Source organism: Oryzias latipes, chromosome 1, assembly GCF_002234675.1.
Source record: "Oryzias latipes chromosome 1, ASM223467v1".
Taxonomy (NCBI): domain Eukaryota; kingdom Metazoa; phylum Chordata; class Actinopteri; order Beloniformes; family Adrianichthyidae; genus Oryzias; species Oryzias latipes.
In genome coordinates this window covers 17,741,455-17,763,212 of record NC_019859.2, presented here as the reverse complement: position 1 = coordinate 17,763,212, position 21,758 = coordinate 17,741,455, and the positions used below count along the sequence as shown (strand labels likewise).

General features: G+C 38.7%; 3 protein-coding genes across 5 annotated transcripts; 2 read left to right on the top strand and 1 right to left on the bottom strand.

Annotated features, from left to right (window-relative positions):
• Positions 1-1,746: 1,746 nt before the first annotated feature.
• LOC101167272 (mitochondrial uncoupling protein 2) lies at positions 1,747-4,320 on the top strand. Of its 2 annotated transcripts, none has more exons than XM_023957492.1 (7): positions 1,747-1,880; positions 1,998-2,134; positions 2,226-2,424; positions 2,752-2,949; positions 3,026-3,127; positions 3,737-3,917; positions 3,996-4,320. In XM_023957492.1, the coding sequence occupies exons 2-7, from the start codon at positions 2,009-2,011 to the stop codon at positions 4,108-4,110; spliced, it is 921 nt and encodes a 306-aa protein (XP_023813260.1). In that variant the 5' UTR covers positions 1,747-1,880; positions 1,998-2,008; the 3' UTR covers positions 4,111-4,320. The 2 variants fall into 2 exon arrangements, with proteins under 2 accessions (XP_023813260.1, XP_023813263.1); XM_023957495.1 differs by having other exon boundaries at positions 1,769-1,854.
• Positions 4,321-4,365: 45 nt separating this feature from the next.
• elmod2 (ELMO domain containing 2) lies at positions 4,366-11,899 on the bottom strand. 2 transcript variants are annotated; one of them, XM_023957498.1, is made up of 9 exons: positions 11,772-11,899; positions 8,853-8,997; positions 8,742-8,770; positions 8,005-8,102; positions 7,774-7,903; positions 7,529-7,662; positions 5,404-5,472; positions 5,195-5,328; positions 4,366-5,112 (listed from the first exon to the last, which is right to left on the bottom strand). In XM_023957498.1, the coding sequence occupies exons 2-9, from the start codon at positions 8,995-8,997 to the stop codon at positions 4,958-4,960; spliced, it is 894 nt and encodes a 297-aa protein (XP_023813266.1). In that variant the 5' UTR covers positions 11,772-11,899; the 3' UTR covers positions 4,366-4,957. The 2 variants fall into 2 exon arrangements, with proteins under 2 accessions (XP_023813266.1, XP_023813265.1); XM_023957497.1 differs by lacking the exon at positions 11,772-11,899 and adding an exon at positions 11,231-11,316.
• Positions 11,900-15,898: 3,999 nt separating this feature from the next.
• On the top strand, positions 15,899-20,815 carry LOC105354446 (G protein-regulated inducer of neurite outgrowth 3-like). The gene is made up of 2 exons (XM_011477611.3): positions 15,899-16,454; positions 17,964-20,815. Exon 2 carries the CDS (start codon positions 18,048-18,050, stop codon positions 20,127-20,129), a length of 2,082 nt encoding a protein of 693 aa, XP_011475913.1. The 5' UTR covers positions 15,899-16,454; positions 17,964-18,047; the 3' UTR covers positions 20,130-20,815.
• Positions 20,816-21,758: the final 943 nt, after the last annotated feature.

The window sequence follows — 21,758 nt, the reverse complement described above, 5'->3', positions numbered from 1 at the left end:
TTTTCTAACCTAGTGGTCATTAAACCAGTACGCTTACAATTATGTTTATGAACTTTTAAGGAGACTCACTCTTGCAGAATTTCATTTCTAAAGATTGATCCATACTGATTTGTTACTATGCATACAATAACAAAAATACAATGTATAAAGCAGTTAAATACTTCCAACCATCCATCCATGTTCTTCTAGGTCACGAGGACAGCAGTCTAAGCAAAGATGCCCAGACTTCCCTCTCTCTGGCCACTTCCTCTAGCACTCCTGGGGGGGGACCCAATGCGTTTCCATATCTTTGCTGGCCTGGGACTTCTTATAATTTTAAAAACTGTTCTTTTTTCCCAAGAAATCTGTTTATATTTTACTCGGTATCAGACCCAGTAAAAATACTTTAATATTTAAAATAAACAGAAATTTGGAGAAAAAAAAAATCAATGAATAAATAGATACCACATTAAGATAATCCTAAAAGTAAATGAAAAAAAAATAGCCCTCAAGAAGAAAAGACCCAGCAGAAATCATTCCAGCTGGCTGGAATAAAATGAAAAGTGAAAATGTTCTACATTATTAAATGATATAGTAAACATTTTTGCTATCATCTAACTGGGGAAGTGGCAGAAGGCAGCCAATCACAGCTCATGCAGCTTCCTTAGAAGCTGACATCTCAAATAGGTCGTTGCTGTTTACATTTAAACTCTTATTTCTACACGGTTAGCTTTGTAACATTCAGTTGGATTGATGATTTAAAGAAATAGGCTTTACAAGGCGGTTTTATAGTTTGCATTGAATCATGCAGGGGAAATTGTTTCAAATAAATCCAAAAATGACAGTGAATTGAGGGTGAGGGTGAATTAAATATAAAACATTTCTGTGAACTTTGACACACTTTTCCATTATGTTGGTCAAAATCAGGAGGATGTTGTAAAAAGCTGCTATACTGGAAAGTCTGCTTGCAACGTTTTTTAATACTCAATCCACTGATTTGCTTTTTCCACAAGTTTCAGTCTGAACAGGTTCCAAGGTTGCAGCTCAGCTGCTGCCAAAATGCTGGGATGCCAAACAAGATGGATTACAGAGCTCTTATCTTCTTTACAGTGAACTTCAGCCACCAGTTTACGTCACAGCCGTCCCACCTCTGTTCGCCCCTCTGGTTTGCTTTCGCAGAAAAAGAAAAAGGGAAGAATGTTGCATCTTTTACAAATAGGAAGTTTGGGCTGTGTTTTACTAACAACTCAGCATATATGCTGTGAAAAGACTTTTCATTTAAAAAAACTTTGATTTGCAGTGATGTTCTCCTGCAAACCCAGTTGTTCACACACCTGTGTTCTCATTGGCTGAGAGCATGGACAAGCCTCCAGTGAAACAACCTGATAATACTCTGTTATCACTGATGATCGGGACAGAAGATTTGCTTACTGTAGTAAACCAAATCTGCTAATTTTATGAAAGATAAATAAATCAAAACTGTTTATATATTTTATTCAATCTTAATGCTTTTTTAGCAACAAATAATTTAAAATTTACTGTGGTAAACATTGAAAGTATGACTTATTTTGGATGTGAGATAATACTTTCTCAGAAAGGAAAAAAAAAATCAATAACATGTTTTCCTCAGCAGTGCCTGCGCTGTAAACTAAATTGTCTATGAACTATCTGACAGTCAATGGACTTTGATTTGGCCAAGGCGTACAGAAGGCGTACAGCACACACAGCAACGCCTCTTTCTAGGTGTCATAACAAAAAGATTATATAAATACAGGGCAAATCATGCTTCTGTCCCTTCAGTGCACTGGGAACCTTCATGGATTATAATCTGGCTAATTCCACCTTCCTCTGAAACTAACAACTGAAGAGCAAAAGGACCACTAAATTAAAGCTAAAACAATGTAAGTCTATTTGATGTCTTAATTGGATCACTTTGGAAATCAAATAAAAATTGTGATTTTAGAGTCTCAGTTTATAAAAAGAAAATCTAACAACACTTTGGTTCTGTGTCCAAACAGTAGAAGGAAACATGGTCGGATTTAAACCCTCAGATGTTCCTCCACCTTTGGGGGTGAAGATGGTGAGCGCTGGGGCGGCAGCTTGTGTGGCAGACATCGTCACATTTCCTTTGGACACAGCCAAAGTCAGGTTACAGGTATCTGATTGATTCTCTTTTACGGGGATGTTGTCTCTGCATGTGCAGCGGGATGTTTGGTTCTAACCTTGCATGTCATGGGTGACCCCAGATTCAGGGTGAGAAGAAAGCAGTGGAAGGCATTCGCTACAGGGGGGTGTTTGGGACCATCAGCACCATGATCCGAACAGAGGGGCCCAGGTCGTTGTACAACGGGCTGGTGGCCGGCTTACAAAGACAGGTCTGCTTCGCCTCCATCAGAATCGGTCTCTATGACAACGTCAAAAACTTCTACACAGGTGGAAAAGACAGTAAGTAGTTGCTCCTAATGTAAAGTATACATAAAATGAAGGGAAAAAGCATGCCAGCCTAAGATAGCTATGTCTGGAAAGAGATATGGCTGTCAGGCTTTTACAATCTGTGTCTGTAATGTTCAGTTCAGATAAGCATGCTTGAATTTTCAATCTACCTGACATGATGGAAAGCTCCCCTTTTATCTGAATGCCTAAAAAAATATTTTATTTTGAATATGTCATTGAAACCTTCTAGAAATGAACGTGAGTTTCTGAATGTAATAAGAAAGTTTTGCATTTTAATCTATCATTAAAAAGCACCTTTTGTCTTGTGCTATGCTCCAGATCCAAATGTTTTGATCCGGATATTGGCCGGCTGCACAACAGGCGCCATGGCAGTGTCCTTTGCACAACCCACAGATGTAGTCAAGGTTCGATTCCAGGCCCAGATGAACCTGAACGGTGTGGCCCGCCGATACAGCGGCACGATGCAGGCCTACAGGCAGATCTTCCAGAACGAGGGCATGCGTGGCCTCTGGAAAGGTGCTACTTCTGTCTTGAGCATCGGAACAGAACGCAACCCAAAAATCCTTTTGTCACCAGCACGTCTGTCTTCTAGGAACGCTACCCAACATCACGAGAAATGCACTGGTCAACTGCACGGAGCTGGTCACATATGACCTGATCAAGGAGGCCATCCTCAGACACCAGCTGCTGTCAGGTCAGAATGAGTTACTTTGTTTGTTTGTTTTGTAAGTTATGCACTATGAGAAAGGGAAGCAAAATTTGCTTTTGGGGTTAAAGACTGCAAACCAAATGCCAACCTGGAGCTGATTGGTCTCTGCTTTCCACATTTTTTAACTTCCTTACAGCTGACACACATCACTGAGGCTTGATTTTTTTCTGGAAATTATTATTGTGTTGTGATTCATCTTCTTGACCATTTTTCCCTTTCGGGGTCACGGGGTTGCCGGAGCCTATCCCGGCCACTTGGGCGTAGGCAAGGGATGCCCTGGACTGGTCGCCAGTCTGTCGCAGGGTGGAATATCCTCAATCACACATCCATTCACTCTCACACCTATGGGAGGAAGCCGGAGATCCCGGAGAAAACCCACGCATGCACGGGGAGAACATGCAAACTCCACACAGAAAGGTCCCCCATTGATATTGTGTTTTTCATGTCCCCCAGCCGGGACTTGAACCGAGGGCTTTCTTGCTGTGAGGCAAGAGCGCTAACCACTGCGCCACCGTGCAGCCTATTATTGTGTTGTAATTCATCAAACTCCACTCCAAAGATTGTGTTTGACGTTGGTTTGAACTCTCCCCATAGACAACCTGCCGTGCCACTTTGTGTCTGCGTTCGGTGCTGGCTTTGTTACCACGGTGATCGCTTCGCCAGTAGATGTGGTGAAAACGCGATACATGAACTCTCCTCCAGGACAGTACAGGAGTGCCATAAACTGCGCATGGACCATGTTGACCAAAGAGGGACCAACAGCTTTTTACAAGGGGTAAGCTCATCCAAATGTCACATTTTGGGTTTTCTCACGCTCCGCATCCTGACGTCACACATTATTTTGTCCTTTTAGGTTTGTACCTTCATTTCTGAGGTTGGGATCGTGGAACGTTGTGATGTTTGTGACATTTGAGCAAATAAAGCGCGCCATGATGGTCTCAAGACAAAGGATTGAGGTGGTAAACTAAGACCCTCCCCCTTCGCTTCCATTTTCAACCTTCATCTGCCCTCTGGACGCCCTCTGGACACACGTTTGCACTTTAGAGCCAGCACATCAAGTGAAATCTGCCAGTTATACATTCCATGAAGTGAAAACCAGTGCACATTCTATTGCTTTTTAACAAAATGTTAAAACAGCTTTCTATAAATCCTAAATATATTTGACTTGTTTTACAGATGCTGGGCTAATTTCTTGATTTCTTTCTTTGACACACGAAACAGAATTTCTTGTTTTCATTTTTAATTTCACTTTGACAAGAACGGTGTGTAAATATAAACATTCCTCGAAAGTAAATCCAAACCAGAACATTTTCTTCTTTCAACACAGACACCATTCTTGAAAACAAACATTTTCACATTACTTCAACACATATTAGGGAAATATTAAAGTACAGACAACTTTCAAAAACAAAGGGGAGCACCACAAAGAAGCAGGAACGCTTCAATAGTGAGTTCCAAACATAAATCTGTAGTACCTGAGCAGGACAACAACATTTCTGTCACAATGGAAAACTTTGATCACTAAAAGTGCTTAGAAGTTAAGGAATAATTAACCACCAGCTTCTAATTTAACCAACGAACCACTGGAATGGTCATTTTTAAGGTACAACGTTCACAAGCACTGTAAAAAAAAAAAAAAAAGAACTCCACGTGTAAAATGGGAAACTTTATCCCAGGAAAAAGGGGACTTGTTTGTTTGAACAAGGGCAGTTTTCGTTTGTTTCCACATCTCAATCTCCCCATGAACATTAGAACGCTTCCTTCTAAGCAAATAAAAAAAAAAAACCCTGACAGGGGAGAAGAAGGTCCAACGTGCTAATGTGAACTGACAGCCAGTGTCAGATCCACGTCCGGCTCTTGTAGATGAGCCTTGACTGAGTCGTGAAACTTCTCCCTGTACTGGTTGAAATGCATGATGCTCTCAGGTTCTTCCGCCACCCAGAATTTATCGAACTCGTACGCCAAAAAACCTGAGACGAAAAAGACAAAAACGTACATATTTAGAGAGTAAGAGCAGAGAGAGCAGAGAAGTGGTGGGATTTCATGACTCACAGTAGAGCTGATGGAAGTGTCTGAGCTCCGGCGGGCCCTGCACTGTGTTGTAGAAATGTGGCTTCAAAGCACCGCTCTTCAGAAGGCTGTAGGCCATCTCTGTCAGGTTTATCCCCACTATGGCATAGGAATACCTGAAACCCAAACACCAGATGAATAAAAATGGGGGCTGGGAAGGATTGAAACATGTGGGTTTAAATTTCACTTACCCTAACTTGGGATGATTTGCATGGGACAAAGCCTGACGAGCTTCCTTTGTGTAATTTTCACTGAAAAACCTGGAAGAAAGATTTTAAAATCCCTTAATAGAGCAACATGGCTCTGAAGGAGATAACATTAGTCATCTAAGTACTGAAAGGTGGTTAAATGCTAACTCTGATCTAACTTTGATCTATTCTAAAATCGCTGCTAGTGGTCCTTTTATTACGATCGTGCCGTTTTTAGCTAAAATAAAAAAAAAGACTGTTTTCTAGGGCATACTTTCTGCAGAGCAGCAGTAGTTAATCAAAAAATTTGCCTCTCAGTTAACTGTTGGCGCAGATCAACCCCGCCCCCTTTCCCCTCCCCATTGCTGAGGGCTCTCTGTTTGCAGCCAGGGGTGTCAGACTGTAGGCTTCGAGGGCTGAACTCCTGCTGGTTTTTCAGAAACCCTGCCTTCCTTCTGTGCAGTTGATTACCAAGATCAGGGGCGTTTTGCCATTAAAGACCTACAATAGCAGGTTAGTTGGGTAAAATGTAGGACATCGGCCCATGAGGCCTGGAGTTTGACATGTGGTTAACACGAAGCAGGGAGCTTGTGACCCCCCTAGAGTACTTTCTATATCACAAATAAGCTATCTTTTTCATCTGTTCCTGATTCACGATTTTTTAGAAAAAGAAACGCTATTTTATTCCTACTTTTCTTTATACGTATTTGGTATATACATGTATATGCACCCATCATCAGAAAAATGCCACAAAAACATTTTCATTGTAGTGGGTCTTTACCAAATTTGTTTAAGACTTGTGAACATGTCTGATGCTTTTACTATAATTTTTATAGCAAAATAAAAAAAAAGAGTTTGAATATAGTCATTTTTATAGTATAATCAAAGCCAGGCCATTTTGTACTCCATATGCACCTTCACTCAGCTGGTCCAAATGAATTTTAGAATGTTCCATCTATTGGAGCAAAACTGAAATGAAAAGGTCATTTGTAAGGAGATTAAATTCATTATTTAGGGGTAAAATGTTCAATAATCTGTTGATTTGGTTCATAAAATATACCACAATGTTATCTAAATTATAATTGTATTAAAACAACCAAAGTTTTGTGAATTATTTATCAGTAACATTTTTTTTTACCTGCAGGCTCGTAATACACTCTTATGGCTCCCTCCATTGAAAATTGTGTTTTTGTATCTTTAACATGTTCTTAAAATTGCATTTCTGAGTATTTCCTTATTCAAATTGTTGTGAATCAGGAGCAGACCAAAAAAATACAGTTTTTGAAAAGGATTTGTATTTGTGACGTAGGAAATGTGCTTGCTAGGGCACAAGCTCCAATATTGCTCACCACATTTGCTAGCCGGTAATGACAGAACACATGAACAGGGAGCTCTCAGCAACAGGGAGGGGAAGGGAACAGGGTTGCTCCACAACTCTGAGGCAAATTTCTAATGAACTATTGCTGCTCTGCACAAATGATGTCTCAGAAATCAACAGCTTTTTTTTTTTTCAATTTTTAAATTTGGGCTAAAAACGTCATGATCATAATTAAAAGACCACTGGGAACCCTTTTACAATAGATCAAAAGATGATCGGAGTGGGTCTTTAAACATTCACATTTACAGATTGAGAACTGGTGGATTTACTTGTTACTACTTTTGTCAAAGATCAAGACCAGAACTCCCCAACCCTGGTCCTCATGATCAACCTCCCTGCTTGTGTTCCATCTCTCCCTCCTTGCTGCTGATTAGCTGACTCAGGTGTTTCCTCCTTCGGATTGACTTGAACACACAGATGTGTAGGGAGAACTGGAAAACAGGCGGGGTGGTAGAGCTTGAAGTTCAGGATTGGGCAGACTCTCCGATCTTCTCATCTCGCCCTGATAATGTAAGCCTTTGTTGTAAAGTAACTTTGCCGCGGCATTAAGGTGAGTCTAGGTTTCCCTTTAGCTATTAATTTAAAACAACGGTCAAATTTAAGTTATTAGATGCCAAAACATGCAATTTTCCCAGACAGCAAGGAGGTTTTCTCTAAAATGTTACATTTCAAAGTGAATGCTGTTCATTTGAAATTAATAAAACACAAACTTAACCTTAAATCACTTTGAACATGTAAAGAAAAACTCACACAAGGTTGATCAGACCCAGTAAACCCATTCCTCTGAAGTCAGTCTTAGGGTCATCGCCCTGGAAACCAATGTCTCCCCACTGCTTGGTTACTCTAGATTCCAGTTTGACGCTTGGCATCAACAGATCCCATAGCTGGAGAACAAAAAATAATATAAAAATTTGAATATTTTATCAGCTGCTGCATTTTTTGCTGATACACCTGTAACATTATTGCTGTTTGGACGCAGAAGCAGGTATGCGAACCTTTAGAAGCATGGTCTCATGCTCGGGGTTCTCTGAGCTAAAGGGTTCCTTCCTCAAGTCTTCCACCGACACATACAAGCTTCTGTAGCCCGTTATCTGGAGCAAACATATCTGCAGATTTCCCTTAAACCTAAAAACAGTCACAAGACATTGAGGTCATCCACGGAGCAAAACCATCAAGTTGGGAGCATTTCATTGCCACTGCATCCAGAATAACAGAGGTGACCTTACAGCGGATCTTTTTGCAGCTTAACGTTCTTCTCTTTCATTATTTGGTCCACACATTGCTCCAAATTACTTTTTTTAGCTTCCAAAGCTCCTCTTAACACCTAAAGACAAAGAAGAATTGAAAAAAAAAAAAATCAAACAGACATAAAGGCTGGTTTGATTACCTGTATCTATAGAAAAATATGATAATCTCCTGGACAGGAAATGATGAGGCAGTACTTCGGACCGAACCCAGTTGATTGGAAAGTGCTTACAGAGCTACATTTCAATTGCGTGTGGGATCAATTCATGTTCACTTGGCAAGTTTAGAGAAAGATAAGAAGTGATTGAACTCGGATATCATGTTCCGACATTTTACACACTCAACAGCCCTAAAGATAATGAGGAGCTCTGCAAGAAAGCAGTGCCACTTTAATATGGCTGTAGACTAGCATAGTTCAATTTAATCCAGTTTTTTTCTTTTTTACTGCAGACAGATTATCATCCATGGTTCTATTATCTGTAAGCATGACAATGTACATCTATAAGTACTAAATTATTCTAAATGACCCTAAACGTTTGTGTTTTTGGTTTTATGTTTTAAAATAATTTAAGAGAATTAAAAAAATGATGAATTTAAATGACAAAAAGGTGTATTGCTCCGGGGCTATCAGTAGCATTAAACTTGTGAATACTCTGATAAGTATTACAAAAGCAGCAGCTGCAGTCTATTGGGCTTCATCATGAATGTTTATTTCTACCTTGTTCTTTGATGACTGCAGAGAGTATTCTAGAAGAAGATACAAAGACAAAAAATTAGTATAAAAAGGTGATAACACGCAGCAGGAAAAGGGTAAAAAGATGAAGCTTACCAGCTTTTGCGGTCCGTAAGGCGCCTGCTTTGTAGCCGGAGCATATTCTCTGCAGTTCGCAGGTCCCCGTCACCTGCCTGATGAGCCACTTCAACCAGTACCTCAGGTAAAAGGTGTAGACATACTGCCAGATGTAGCCAAACATCTGCACGACAAAAAGAAAAATTCAAAGAAAAAGAAAAACCTATCAGCACATTGAAGTAACTTTATGTCCCAATCAGACAAACCAATGTGCTTCTATTTTACTACAAATCCTTTTTTTGTTTGAACATTCATTAACAGCAAGACACAGAAATCTGTAGCCTTTGATTTGCAATCAACTGCTAAAGATTTGACCTCTCACTTCGTTGTTTTGATTTTAGTTTATGCAGAAATGTAAAAAACAAAAGAAAAGAAAACAGGAATAAGGTTAGAAGAAGAAGACAGATTTGACAAAGAGTTTGGCCTGGATCGGACAGGAACATAAAATAATAAAGTGAGGTAGATGTCTAACATTCATGCCAAACACAGACAGTTTGGTCTTGAATCTAAGCAGGCTACGATGACACTTTCAAGATTTTTGAGGTATTCTGGAGTAACATTAGTGCACAGAGCCAGAAAGCCTGGTGTTGCTTCTGCAGGAAGGGGCCTCACTTTCTCAGGGAGGCCAACACAATTGCACACAACATTTGCGGAATGCTGCTGCGGATGCTGTGGTCTCCTTGAGGAGCAGAACCAAAACAAAGGCAACACTGACAGGTTCAGTAAAACAATAAACCATGCAGGGCAGAAAACCCGACGTTCCCTCTTTAATCAGCATTTACTCAAGGGGCCACATTCAGCAGCAGGCCACGGACAGACTAAGAAAACCTTTTGTCCCCCATCCGAAATTTCTGGGAGATTAAAATAGAAATATAAAGGGAAAAAAAGGGGAAAAAAACTGACAACTTTTTTTATTATTATTGAATGTATTCTCCGTCTTTATTGATTTGAACTTTTTGTTTATTGGAATTGATTATATTTATTGTAGGAAAGTCAGGATTGTGTGCTGAAAGAGTTGATATGCACAAAACTTCCTTTGTGAATTGATAACATTTATCTCATCTTATCTTTTTAAAGGGCTTCCAACAGGATAATGACAAAAAAAAAACACAGTAAAAAAAAACAACAAAGAATGAATATAGGAGCAAAACACTGAACTAATCTGATGTGAACTTTAGAACATCAGTTAGGATGTATCTGCACTGACTCCCTGTCAGCTCTAGGATTAAATCTTAGTGCATAAATGTCTTGTTGGTTTTGGGTTTTCTTGAGGATGTGAGAACTTCATCTACTATGGGCATTTTTTTTTTTTTTAAAACTCAATTTTCAACCGGTCATTTTGTTGAATCACTTATTTGTTACATTTACATTTAAGTATTTTTTGAGTCCAGTTTAAAAAAAAACAAGTTGATGCTTTTAGCTTTTTTTTGTTGCTATATATTAGCTTTATTATCATTACATATGAATTTTCCTCTTGTTTTAATCTAATATTTAATGGCTTAATTTAATTAATGCTATGATTGCTTTTAATTCTTAAAAAAATATATCTTTTTTGTATTAATTTACTTTCACCTATTTTAAACTCTAGTAACTCCTGAAGTCTGACAGGACAATGGGTGTCTCCTTTTTTAAATGCTTATTTTACTACTATTGAGTTGTCTGTGCGCATAAATTTAATTTTAGACTAGTTCTAATCAAGCACTTTGAGATGCAGCCTAGAAAGAAATGTGCTATGCGAATAAAGTTGATTTGATTCTGAGAGGCTTTATTTGAATTTTAATGAAATCCATGGAAGGGGCTGAAACGAGTCATCTAGAAAAGACTCTTCTCAAACCTGACACAATCAGAGCAAAGCTGCCTCATCCACAGACACAGACATCATAGAAATCCCTTAAGTAATTCTCACAAAAGGTTTTGAAACTTAAATGTTAACTTATACTTCATCAGGATCATGTTTCTGTTGATCCCAAATTAAACATTAACGCTTGATTTTTCATTATTTTTTTTATATTTTGTAAAAATGTATTTTATGAGTCACTACGAGTCAGCTATTAATCAAAATTGATATAAATTACCACAGGACTAAATCCCTGACCTATTACCGGTAGTGTGTCATATATATATATATATATATATATATATATATATATATATATATATATATATATATATATATATATATATATATATATATATATATATATATATATATATATATATATATATATATATATATTTGAAAAGAAAAGCATGCATACATTCACTTAAGAATTTTCCGAATCATATCACTTTGTCCTTTCTCTCTTTCCGTAGGTGATATAAAAATGATTTATCGGTTTAAAAGAAAACTTCCTCACTGAAGAAGTGGGCCAAATCATCATGCGGCCGCCGCCTCGATCCGTGTCTTCGGCCACCAAATGCCATTAGGCTGAGCAGACACATCATGTCAAGCAACAACAACATTTTACTGCTATTCTGAGCTCTTAAGCACAGAGAAACACCAAACATAAAGCATTTCATCTATAATATACTAGTAAGACTGGGATAGGTGCTATAGACACAAAACAAAGTGCATCGAATGGGAGTTTAGCCGGTGCTAATGCTAACTACAAGTAAACGTGGACGCTCATTTTAGTCACAAGTCCTAGTTAAGCAGCTGCTTAGGAGCAGTGATTGCAAATGTTGGCAGCCAATGTCTTGGTAATATGAGCAAAATTAAACTACCATAACTCAGCATGACAGGTCACAACAGGTTGTCTTTCCAAACTGTTAGCTAGCGAAAATCTTAGGTTTAGGATCGACAAGCATATTGTTTTTATTGTATCAATTGTGAATAAGCAGCCACGGCTCGCCAAACCTGCCATCGCTGGGAAATGATGGGAACCTAAGTAACCTTACCTCCACTTTGAAGTTACCCCGTGGTGGAAGGTTAGCAACGTTTCTCTTGACAACAGATTCTGTTCCGATGCGTTTAGGTTCCGACGAGGCACAAAGCCACAAAGTACCACGCACACAAAAAACTGTACAAATAAATGTATATTAGAGTGAAGTTGATTTTTAAAAATAACTCATAACCAAAAAAGGTGACTCTTGAAAAAACATAGAAATAATAATTGCTATTTTTACAAACTTCAATCAACTTAGTTTTTTTCCAGTGTAAATGTAAAACGCATAATACACCTGAACGTAACATTTCATTTGAGAGATTTTAGCGCCCCCTAAAGGTATTGAAGGGTCATCATTTTATATTATATTATATTATATTATATTATATTATATTATATTATATTATATTATATTATATTATATTATATTATATTATATTATATTATATTATATTATATTATATTATATTATATTATAAGAAGATATATTAATGGAGTATCTATAAAGATAAGCTCGTGGTAGATAATTATCAAAAGCTCAGACTTCAATTTATTTTCTACCTAGTTTATACCAAATTTGTATTTATTATGGTGACAAAAAACACACGAAAACACTCATTTTGGCTGCTCTCCAGCCAAAACATTAAGATGTTATCAGGTCAATAATGTACGCAGACAGTTCTGAACTGCTTGTGCTTACCAAGGATAAACATGAGTTCATTAAGTCACAGTCCAATATCTGTCCTAATAAGTCTCACTGGGGTTAGGCTGTATCCAGAACAACTACTCTATTTCGAGAAGGACCCTGTTGGACAGTCATATAAAAACAAAAATCCTTTTGAGGTACCGCTCAAGACTAGTTTGAAAGATTTGCCAAGGATGGGCTAGAAAGCTGTTTACAATTGTTTGGAACACAAAAAAATTATGACAATGGTGATAATCCAGCATTGTCACCATTGTCTAATTGTCACTATTGTCACCATACATTCCAAATGTTCTGTTGAGGTATTTCCACACAAGACAAGTACAGCCTTAGAGAAAATGACACAATAAACTGTTGCTGCTCATTGAGAAAAACTGAAAAAAGTATAGTCTTTGCCATAATAATAATAATAACCCACTTTCTGTTTCATGGAAACTAGGCCGAGACTGGTTGTAGATAAGTTAGGGGACACCAGTGAGCTCTAAGTGTTTAGAAATTTGCTTTGCAAAAATATCACTATTATCGGATGAGAGCTCTCACTAGGCAACAATTGAGAAAAAATTGAAAAAACATTTTTGCAAGAAAAGTTCTAAAATATTTGAAATTGTATTTCATACATTTTGTGTCAGTAACACCAAACTAATGTTATGGTTCAGTTAAATACAAAAAGGCAGATCCATTTTATCCCTTATCCCTTTGATGCCTGTTGATGGAAATCAAACTGCTCCAAACTTACCTTAATTTAGCATCAACTTGAAAACAAAAACACAAGTGATTTTTCTAATAGCTGGAAATAAATGCAGGCATCAAGGGACTTAAAAAAAAAAGAATTATAAAACTATGTTTTTTTAATTTTTAGTGCCTCGGCTAAGAAATATACACAAGAAATGTTTTTAAAAATACTACTCAACCACTTGAATTTGATTTTCTTCTATTTTCAAACACAAAATTAAACAGCTAAATATCAGGATAAACATGATAAACAGAAAGTGATAAAGAACTTGAAAAAGGAATAACTGGAAGAAAAATTATATAAATTCCAACCTCTATCTTACAATATTTTATGCATACATTTGTCCATGCTGAACATGTAATACATTAGACTCGACAGGAAGTTAAAGGTCTAAAATAACATTCAAGTAGCTTGATGATAAAGCTTAACTTTGTACATAGCACTGGGTTCAGTCAAGATGAGTGAGTTACAGCTTTTTCCTCATTATGGGGTAAGACATCCTGGTAACAAAATTCACTTTTTTATCAGTTTAACAGTCAGGCAAGCTCAGAAAAAAAAAGTCACTAAGATTTTCCAACTCCATGGATCCCAACGGTTGTTTTATAAGTTAATCTAGCAGGACTGTTGTTTAATTCTTAATGAAGCATTCAGCTGAAACTTTTTTTTTTTAAATTTATGAGTAAAGAAAGAAACCTGAATGACCCCTGCAGTGAAGGGACCAGGTGGCTGTGTCAGGTTCGTATGCTTGATGGTTGGCATCCACTTGTACCCTAAGTCTCTTATCCATCAAACAGCAGAGGGGAAGGTCTCATTTCACTGCCTCTTTCCAATAGCTTTAGGTAAAAATGTCCTTTAGGGCCATTAAAAAGGAGTCCTGGGATGTTCTGAGCTACCATTTTATGTTCCATACATTTTTCTATCCTAATGATAGCGCTCTCCTTCACTACGACCCACCCAATGAAAATGAGCTCAATCAAAGCCGTGTCCTTCAGGTAACATTAAACCTGTGGAATTCCTGAGGCAGACATTTGACTGAAGGGATAATTCCACCATGATCATTAAAACTCCCTTTGAATTAATTTTACACATAATGAAAACCTGTACAAAAGTTAAAATTAGGTAAAAACTCTTTAGATGATGGATATCATGAGATCACTCCATCCTAATCAGGTAAAATCTGAGAGCAAACATCTACGACACACGTTGACACAACTATTTAAATGTAAAAATGTTATTGATTGTTTGTGAAATGAGCTTTAATTTTTGTCATGGACCGATTTTTCAAATGTTAACTCGAGATTAAGCCTAATACCTGCTCACTTTGATGTTTTATATTTTATGTGTAATAACCATATGATAACTGGACTAACTGACCCCTCCCCATCCATATCCCAAACAGAAAGTACCTGCTGGTTCTAAGAAACCAAAAGAAACAAACAGCTATATTTCTGTCACATTTGTCAGAACCATTCTTGCTCTGATATCCTTCTAAACACGTTCTTGCTAACCCCTTTCTTCTTATATTTTTCTGTATTGCAAGTTATTCAACCTATAAACTGGCCAATCAGATGCTTCAATAAAAGTATTTGGTCTCACGTTGAAGGTTCCAAATGTTAGATTGACAATTTCACCCGAGCCCACTTTCACGAGGAAGGGATGTGGCCTTCCAACAATCTCACTCCTGATTGGCGAGAGTGTTTGCTATGGAAACGATGACTCAGATAGACTTTTACCAATCACTGTTTACTGATGTCATCAGGTTCCAACATGGCGACGTCCGTATCGTGAAAAAGAATTGTGACTAAATTGACTTAATTTTCTTGTAGCCAGAAGTAAATCATTTTCTATGGGTGATGTCACACTCACTCAGTCCAGTTCTCATATGCAGTCAATGGTAATATCGTTTCTGACCCCTTTGTCCCTTTATCTGTGGTATTTTCACCAATGTGCACATATCTGACACCTGTTTGGCTCTCAGTCCGCCTTTGTCACTCTGTCCCTCTACACCATCTCCTTGGCCCTGGTTTATGAATTTTCAATACTAATCTTCAGTTTTTGGATTATAGGTTCACAAGCCTTGTAATAAATTCATTTTGATTAGTAGGTTGCAGGTTTGCTTTCTGCCCTTGCCCTCCATATGTCAAAGTGTCCTTGAGCAAGACACTGAACCTGAATTACTCCTGGTGGTTATGGGTTGGCACCAGTGTTCGGCATCAGTGTGTGAATATGTGTGTGCATGGGTAAATGGGTCTGTGAGGTACCATTTTAGCATTAAAGTCCTTGGGAGGTATACCTCGTCTCAGACTGACATTTTGGACTGCCTTCATTACTTTTTAACAAGATCATTATCATGAATTGACAAGCAGAGTTTTGTAGGAGGTCCTGCCACCACCCTGTTTGCACGTTTCATGAAGACTTCAGTTCATCGCAAGTGCAGTCATTTTTAAAGCTAATGCATTGAATGCAAAACATCCCCTAATCATCACTCCTCCACCACCATGCTCATAAATTAGAATATAACGTTGGAGGCTATTTTGTTGTATGTCCTTCCAGTAAAATCAAGGTAAATAAATAGTAAACAAAATGAAATCTGCTTTGAATTTTTGCTGAATTCAATTTAGAAAATACATTACACCACTTTGTTCTCTAGAAAAGTGTTTTAAGCAGTCCTTATAGGGAAACTCTTATAGGTTAATCCGACTAAGAATAAACATAAAACTCATTTTTAAATTAAACATTTCTGTTAGAATTTTTTTAAATCCTTATTTTAGTAGTTAGGCCTCGAAAAGACACAGCTGAAAACCCTGTATCCTGGAAAAAATATGGCTTCACTCATCAGGCATTGGCAGCACCAGGATATAAAAGTCATCAATCTCAAGTATAAGTGACCCTCCTGTGATGCCTGCGGCTCCTCTCTGGCTCCATCCTCATTCCTTCTTTTATTCATCCACCCATCTGCTGCACTGAGCAGCCTGGACCAGCTCACCCTGGGATGGCACCAAGCAAAGCGCGCCTCTCCCTGCAGACTCAGCCAGTCGGTCAGCGGTGACTCATTGCGCACGGTCAGCCAGCCGCTCGGAGCGCGTAGGTTTGGTACCCAGGCTGCGCGGGATCGATCGCTCCAAGACTTCTGTTGCGCTGGAAGGCGTGGCTTTTTGTCAGCGACGCACGGTTGTTTTTTTCCTTTTTATTTTTGGGGGGTTCGGCGTCTCTCTCCGGCACGGATGCTTAAACGGCTTCCCAGGGCGCGGGACATCAAGGTAAACCGCCGTCGTCCTGTTGATCTGTTTCCTTAAACGTTAAGTTCGTCTGCAAGGTCAAATCAGCAGAACATTCGGTGGCATTTGTGGAATGAATCGGATCTAAGAGGATCTAGTGTATGACACAGATCTGAATTGGCCTGGATAGGTCGAGTGCATCACCTACATGCAGCCTGTTATTTATTTTGCATGTTCCATACTGCTGATGCCCCCCTTTTCTCCTTGCCAATGCTGCAGAAACAGAAAGAAGAAAGCAGAGAGAGGAGCACTGACAGTTGTAGTTGCTTTGCATCAATGTACTCTTTAGGACAAACAACAGGCTTGTGCACGGAGGCAGAGCAAAAGTAATTTAATGTTTTGTGTTGATCAATTACAAATAAAAATCGCACTTGTGAAAGACTAAAGCTTCAAATCTGTCACAGTTTGAGAACAGCGATGTGATGATGTTATTAAGGTGAAATCGCATTGAACTCTTGCTTTTCGATTACAAAGATGTTTATTTCAGGTGTATTCACCGTTCAGGGAACTTTACTATAATTGAGGACATTTCAGATGTCAGCTGAGTGATGATGGCACAGGACTTGCAGAATTGACCATAATGCACCCACAGGCTCAGGAGACAGACCTGGATTAGGTCCTTCATCATGCCAACGAGAGGGAAAAATGAGGAACTGCAGGTCGAATATATACTAAACTGTAAGACTAAAAATGCCAAAGATTTTCTGGCCTTAATGTGTTTTTGTTTTTTCTTTAAAACAGACTTAAGGAAACAGATTACATTATGTAAACTATGGGAGTTAGGGTAAAAAAAACTGAGACCAATATCAATATACAGTCTAAAAAAAATTAGACAATGTGTGTTTTTTAAAGAAATGTAAATATAAAACAATTTTGAATAGTGTAATCTTGAATACATTTTTGGCTGTTTTTTATTCATTTTAAGGGCTGTTTTTTTAATGTCAGCCAATCTTTATTATTGGAATTTTAGGGATGAGTGAAGTACATTGGACTGATGTACTGCCATGTGGAAGTTTTAAGCATATTACTTAAGGAAAAGCTAAACAGAGAATTTCTGCAGTAAAAAAAAAAGTCACGTTAGTACAAGAAACCCATGCAGACTCTGTGCACTCAAATGTGTTCTTTCCTAGACAAAATTGAGAAAAGTAAAAATCATTGTCATAATCAGCGTTCATTCAACGGTAAGAATATAAACCATTTTCCAAGACGGTGACATAAAAATTGTATTTTGCAAAAAAAGTGGCTGGAAGATTAGTTTAAAAGTTGCATATAAACAATATCCACAAAAGTATCAATATGTCATTTGATTGGTGATTTAAACTCTAAAATCTTGCAAAATCTTGTTCCATTCGGTTGATTAATGGATGTTTAGCATCCATTTGCATGCCATATTTGCATATAAACCTTTTCTGCTTATATGTATTTGGTTCTTAATGCTTAAGGTTTTTACATTTTGTGTACAAACCATCTATGTCTACTTACTTCCCTCAGGGAGCTACATAAAGAGGCAGACAGCGCATCTGTGTCCATCTTTGCACTACAACAGTATTTACAGACGGAAACGGAGACTTCAACATGGGAACTAACCCAAAAAGGACAATGACGATCCATACAGTGCCACAGCTGGCTGCGGTGGATTCTCTGGGAAATAAGGAGTCTAATGCCAACTGGGGAAATGAGGCCCATCTCAAACTCTCTCAGGTTTGTCCAGAGGACTCACTCCCACCTGCTGGACAGCGGGATAACCTCTGTCAAACAACTGTTCTTGCCAACCCCATTCCCCAAGCAACAGCTTCGCAGGGAACTGAAATGGTTGACAGCTCTGTAAGTGACAAACCAGCGCTGGGCAATGTGAACCAAACTAAATCTGTGACAGGTGGAGAGCAGCACTTGCTAAACCTGTCACTGACAGGTCAATGTGCAGGAGAGACGGGAGGCAACCAGGGGGATTCTAATGCTAACACGAAAATGTTAAGCCCGGCCACTGAAAAAGATGTTTGTAAGGCCGGGTTGTCAGCTGTTGTTACATCAGCTTCAAAGGTCGACATGCAAAACAATGGATTTCAAAGAAAAGAGCCAAGCAAGGCAAAGGAAGAGAAGTGGACATCTTCAGCTGAAGCCACTGTGCAAATGACCAGTGAAAAAAATGTTTCCGCAAATGAAAAAAATGAACTGAACAATGCAGCTGTTGCTCCCCAACAAGAGTTTAAGAGCATTTTAGTTCCAGATAGTGCTACACCACAGAAAACTGAAGAACCTGTTCACTTTCAGAGTGACTCATTTGCAAAACCAACACCCCTGCATGGGTCTGAATCTTTAACTCCTCACACGTCCACTAATCCTCTGTGCACCAGTGAAAACAAAGACTCCACGTCTACAAGCAACACTTCATGTTCAGCACATTCAGCAGGGAATTTCCCTCCGGTAAAGGGAGCACAAGTCTCCTCAGATAAACATCAGCTCGTCTCTTCACAGATAGATGTGTCCACTCTACCCCGGGCTACACAAACCACGCCGAAGTGTGGGCAGGTGGCTGAGGCAACCAGCCAAACTGTCACCAGTGTGGAGGAACACAACAAACTCTACAGAGAGGCTTCGACCATGACCTGCCCTCTATCACCAGTCAAGCAGTATCATGATATGGAGGTTCAGGCCGTGGCAAACGTGTCCAACAAGGCGGTGTCCACAAGTCCCAGTCTGCTGTCCTTCGCTGTGACCCGTAAGCTGAGCAGTGGTGCAGTCCACAGGGAGGAGCTGCAGAGCCTGGCTGTGGTCTATCAGGCTGACAACGTAGGTCTCCACCAAATTTACACAACGTCCATACCCAGCACTAATCGCACTTCAGAGAGAGTCACCATCGAGGCAGAGATGTGCCCCGACCAGACTTACAGTTCCAGCTCAGAAACCTTGCCCCAGCTTAACTCCAAGCTCGGAGCCAAGCCCAAAGAGACTGGTCTGGCTCCGTGCAACATTCAGCCAGTTTATCAAATCAACATCGAACACAGCAACCACAAGAAGGAAGGTGAAGAAATTGACTTGAATTTTAAAAAAGGTATTCAGGCATCTGCAGAGGGAACGGCCTCTGCTGATGCTCTGAATGTCAAATCAGGGGCTCCCACAGGGACAGCCAGGGCTTCACAGTCCGGATCTGCTGACAGAAACAACGTTGGGCTTTCTCAGGCTGCTGTCACAACCAAGGCTGAGCAGGCCCCGCCTACCAAAACAGCAGGAAACACTGCAACAAAGTCAGACCCAACTAAGAAAAAGGCTCTGCTAAAGGCGGCACAATCTAAGAAGGAGAAGACAGAACCAGAGGGAAACACTGATGAGGAGGATCAGTCAGAGAAGGAAAAAGGAAAAGGTGTCCATGATGTTGTATGGGATGAACAAGGCATGACATGGGAGGTCTATGGTGCCTCAGTGGATCCAGAATCCCTTGGTTTTGCCATACAGAGCCACCTGCAGTGCAAGATTAAAGAGCAAGAGAGGAAACTGATAGTGCAGACATCCATACGAAAGTCAATTTCTGGCGTTGATTCTCCGCGACATGATAAAAAGAACAAAAGGAGGCAACAGAACATTTTCAGGTCAATGCTGCAAAATGTCAGAAGACCAAACTGCTGTGTGCGCCCCCCTCCCTCCTCTGTTCTGGAGTAGCATGGCGCAGAGGTACCCAATGACAGACTCCTGCCTTTCCTCGAGGTCACAGCGTTCGCCCTCCTCTCATCATAATTGCAGCGCCACAAGAAACATTAACAGGACATTGATCCCTGGAACGTTGTAGCATAAAGAGTAATGTGTGATGTATGAAAATCAACATGGTAGCATATAGAGGCAAAACACGAGTATTTCCAAACTTCATTTCTAGAAATAAATGTTAGAGAGAAGCAATTTTAAGAGCTGCAATAATAATAAAGCGCATGTGTTTTGTTTAAAAGGTAGCTGTACTGATGTTCATAGAAGGAAGTGGTGATGATGACGATGGATGACTTGTGTTCAAACATTTGCATAAATATATTAAGCTGATGTCCTATTATATTTGGTGCAGCTAGAGTATGTTTTGAGGCGCTGCATTTATAAGACTGCTGTTTTTGTTTTTTAACGTCTCGGTTTATTTTAAACATGTGGGTGGAAAAGCAAAAAAGAAAACTGCAGGTACACATATTTGCATTGATTAATCTATACCATTTGATTTTCTATTAAAATTCCAAAAAACAAACAGTGCTGACTTTCACATCTTTTCCTTGATGATGCTTTCAGTTGCGTTGTGTCGTTGAAATGGCAATAAAACCTTTTGATAATGCTTATTAATCTACTGTGCAATAAAAAATATGGATTTGTTACTTTTATTCCTAAGTAGCTCTCTAACCAGTCAACACTTTTCTCTAACCATCAGAAACAATGCCATAGCTGTTTTTTTAATATACATTAATGCCTCTGCTATAAATTGTTTTTAGCCTGGTTATCACAGCTCAAGGCCCAACATGTCACACAAAGGAAAGGGTCAAATGTAGAGGGCAAACTCCTAAGGAAATCCAATTTCTAAAAGGGTTCAAAATGCAGCAGGCCAAGAGACTGAGAGGAACGAATCTTTTCATCGCATCTTTTGAATTTTTTTTAATACATATTCCAAAACCATTATTTTCATTCTTTGTAAAAATCTGTTTTTCACAATTTGACGGATTTATAAATTACAGTATAATATAACTACCTTTTTTGCTTATGTTTTTTTGCAAGTCCTAAATTCATTTTTGCAGAGCCCTGGGCATAACAAATAAAGGAAATCGCTCCCTCAAGTTAATAATTAGTGGCCACAAAGAAGTATTTATTGCACTAAAATTAGCATTTTGCGGGCGCAAGTAAGCATTTTGTTAGCATTTTGTGTGCACAAGGTAGCAGTATGTGTGCACAAATGTGGGTACAAATGATTATTTTGTTAGCATTTTGTGGATACACAATTAGTATTTTAGTATCAACTATTCCTACTACTTATTCGTAACCACAAATGCTAATTTGTGGCTACAAAATACTAATTTCTGGCCTCAAAATACTAATTCATGGCCACAAAAAAATAATGTGTGAACAAAAGAGGCTAATTTGTGTGCACAAAATACAAAGTACTTTTGTCATTTTCAGGGTTTCATACATTTCTATTAAATGTAATTATTTTCTAATTTGCTCAAATAATGCTTTTTTTTATGGCAATTTCATTGACACCCCCTATTCTCTTTTTTTATGAATACGAAAAATTGCTTTCGATGATTTTGTGCTTGTCTTTATTTAGAA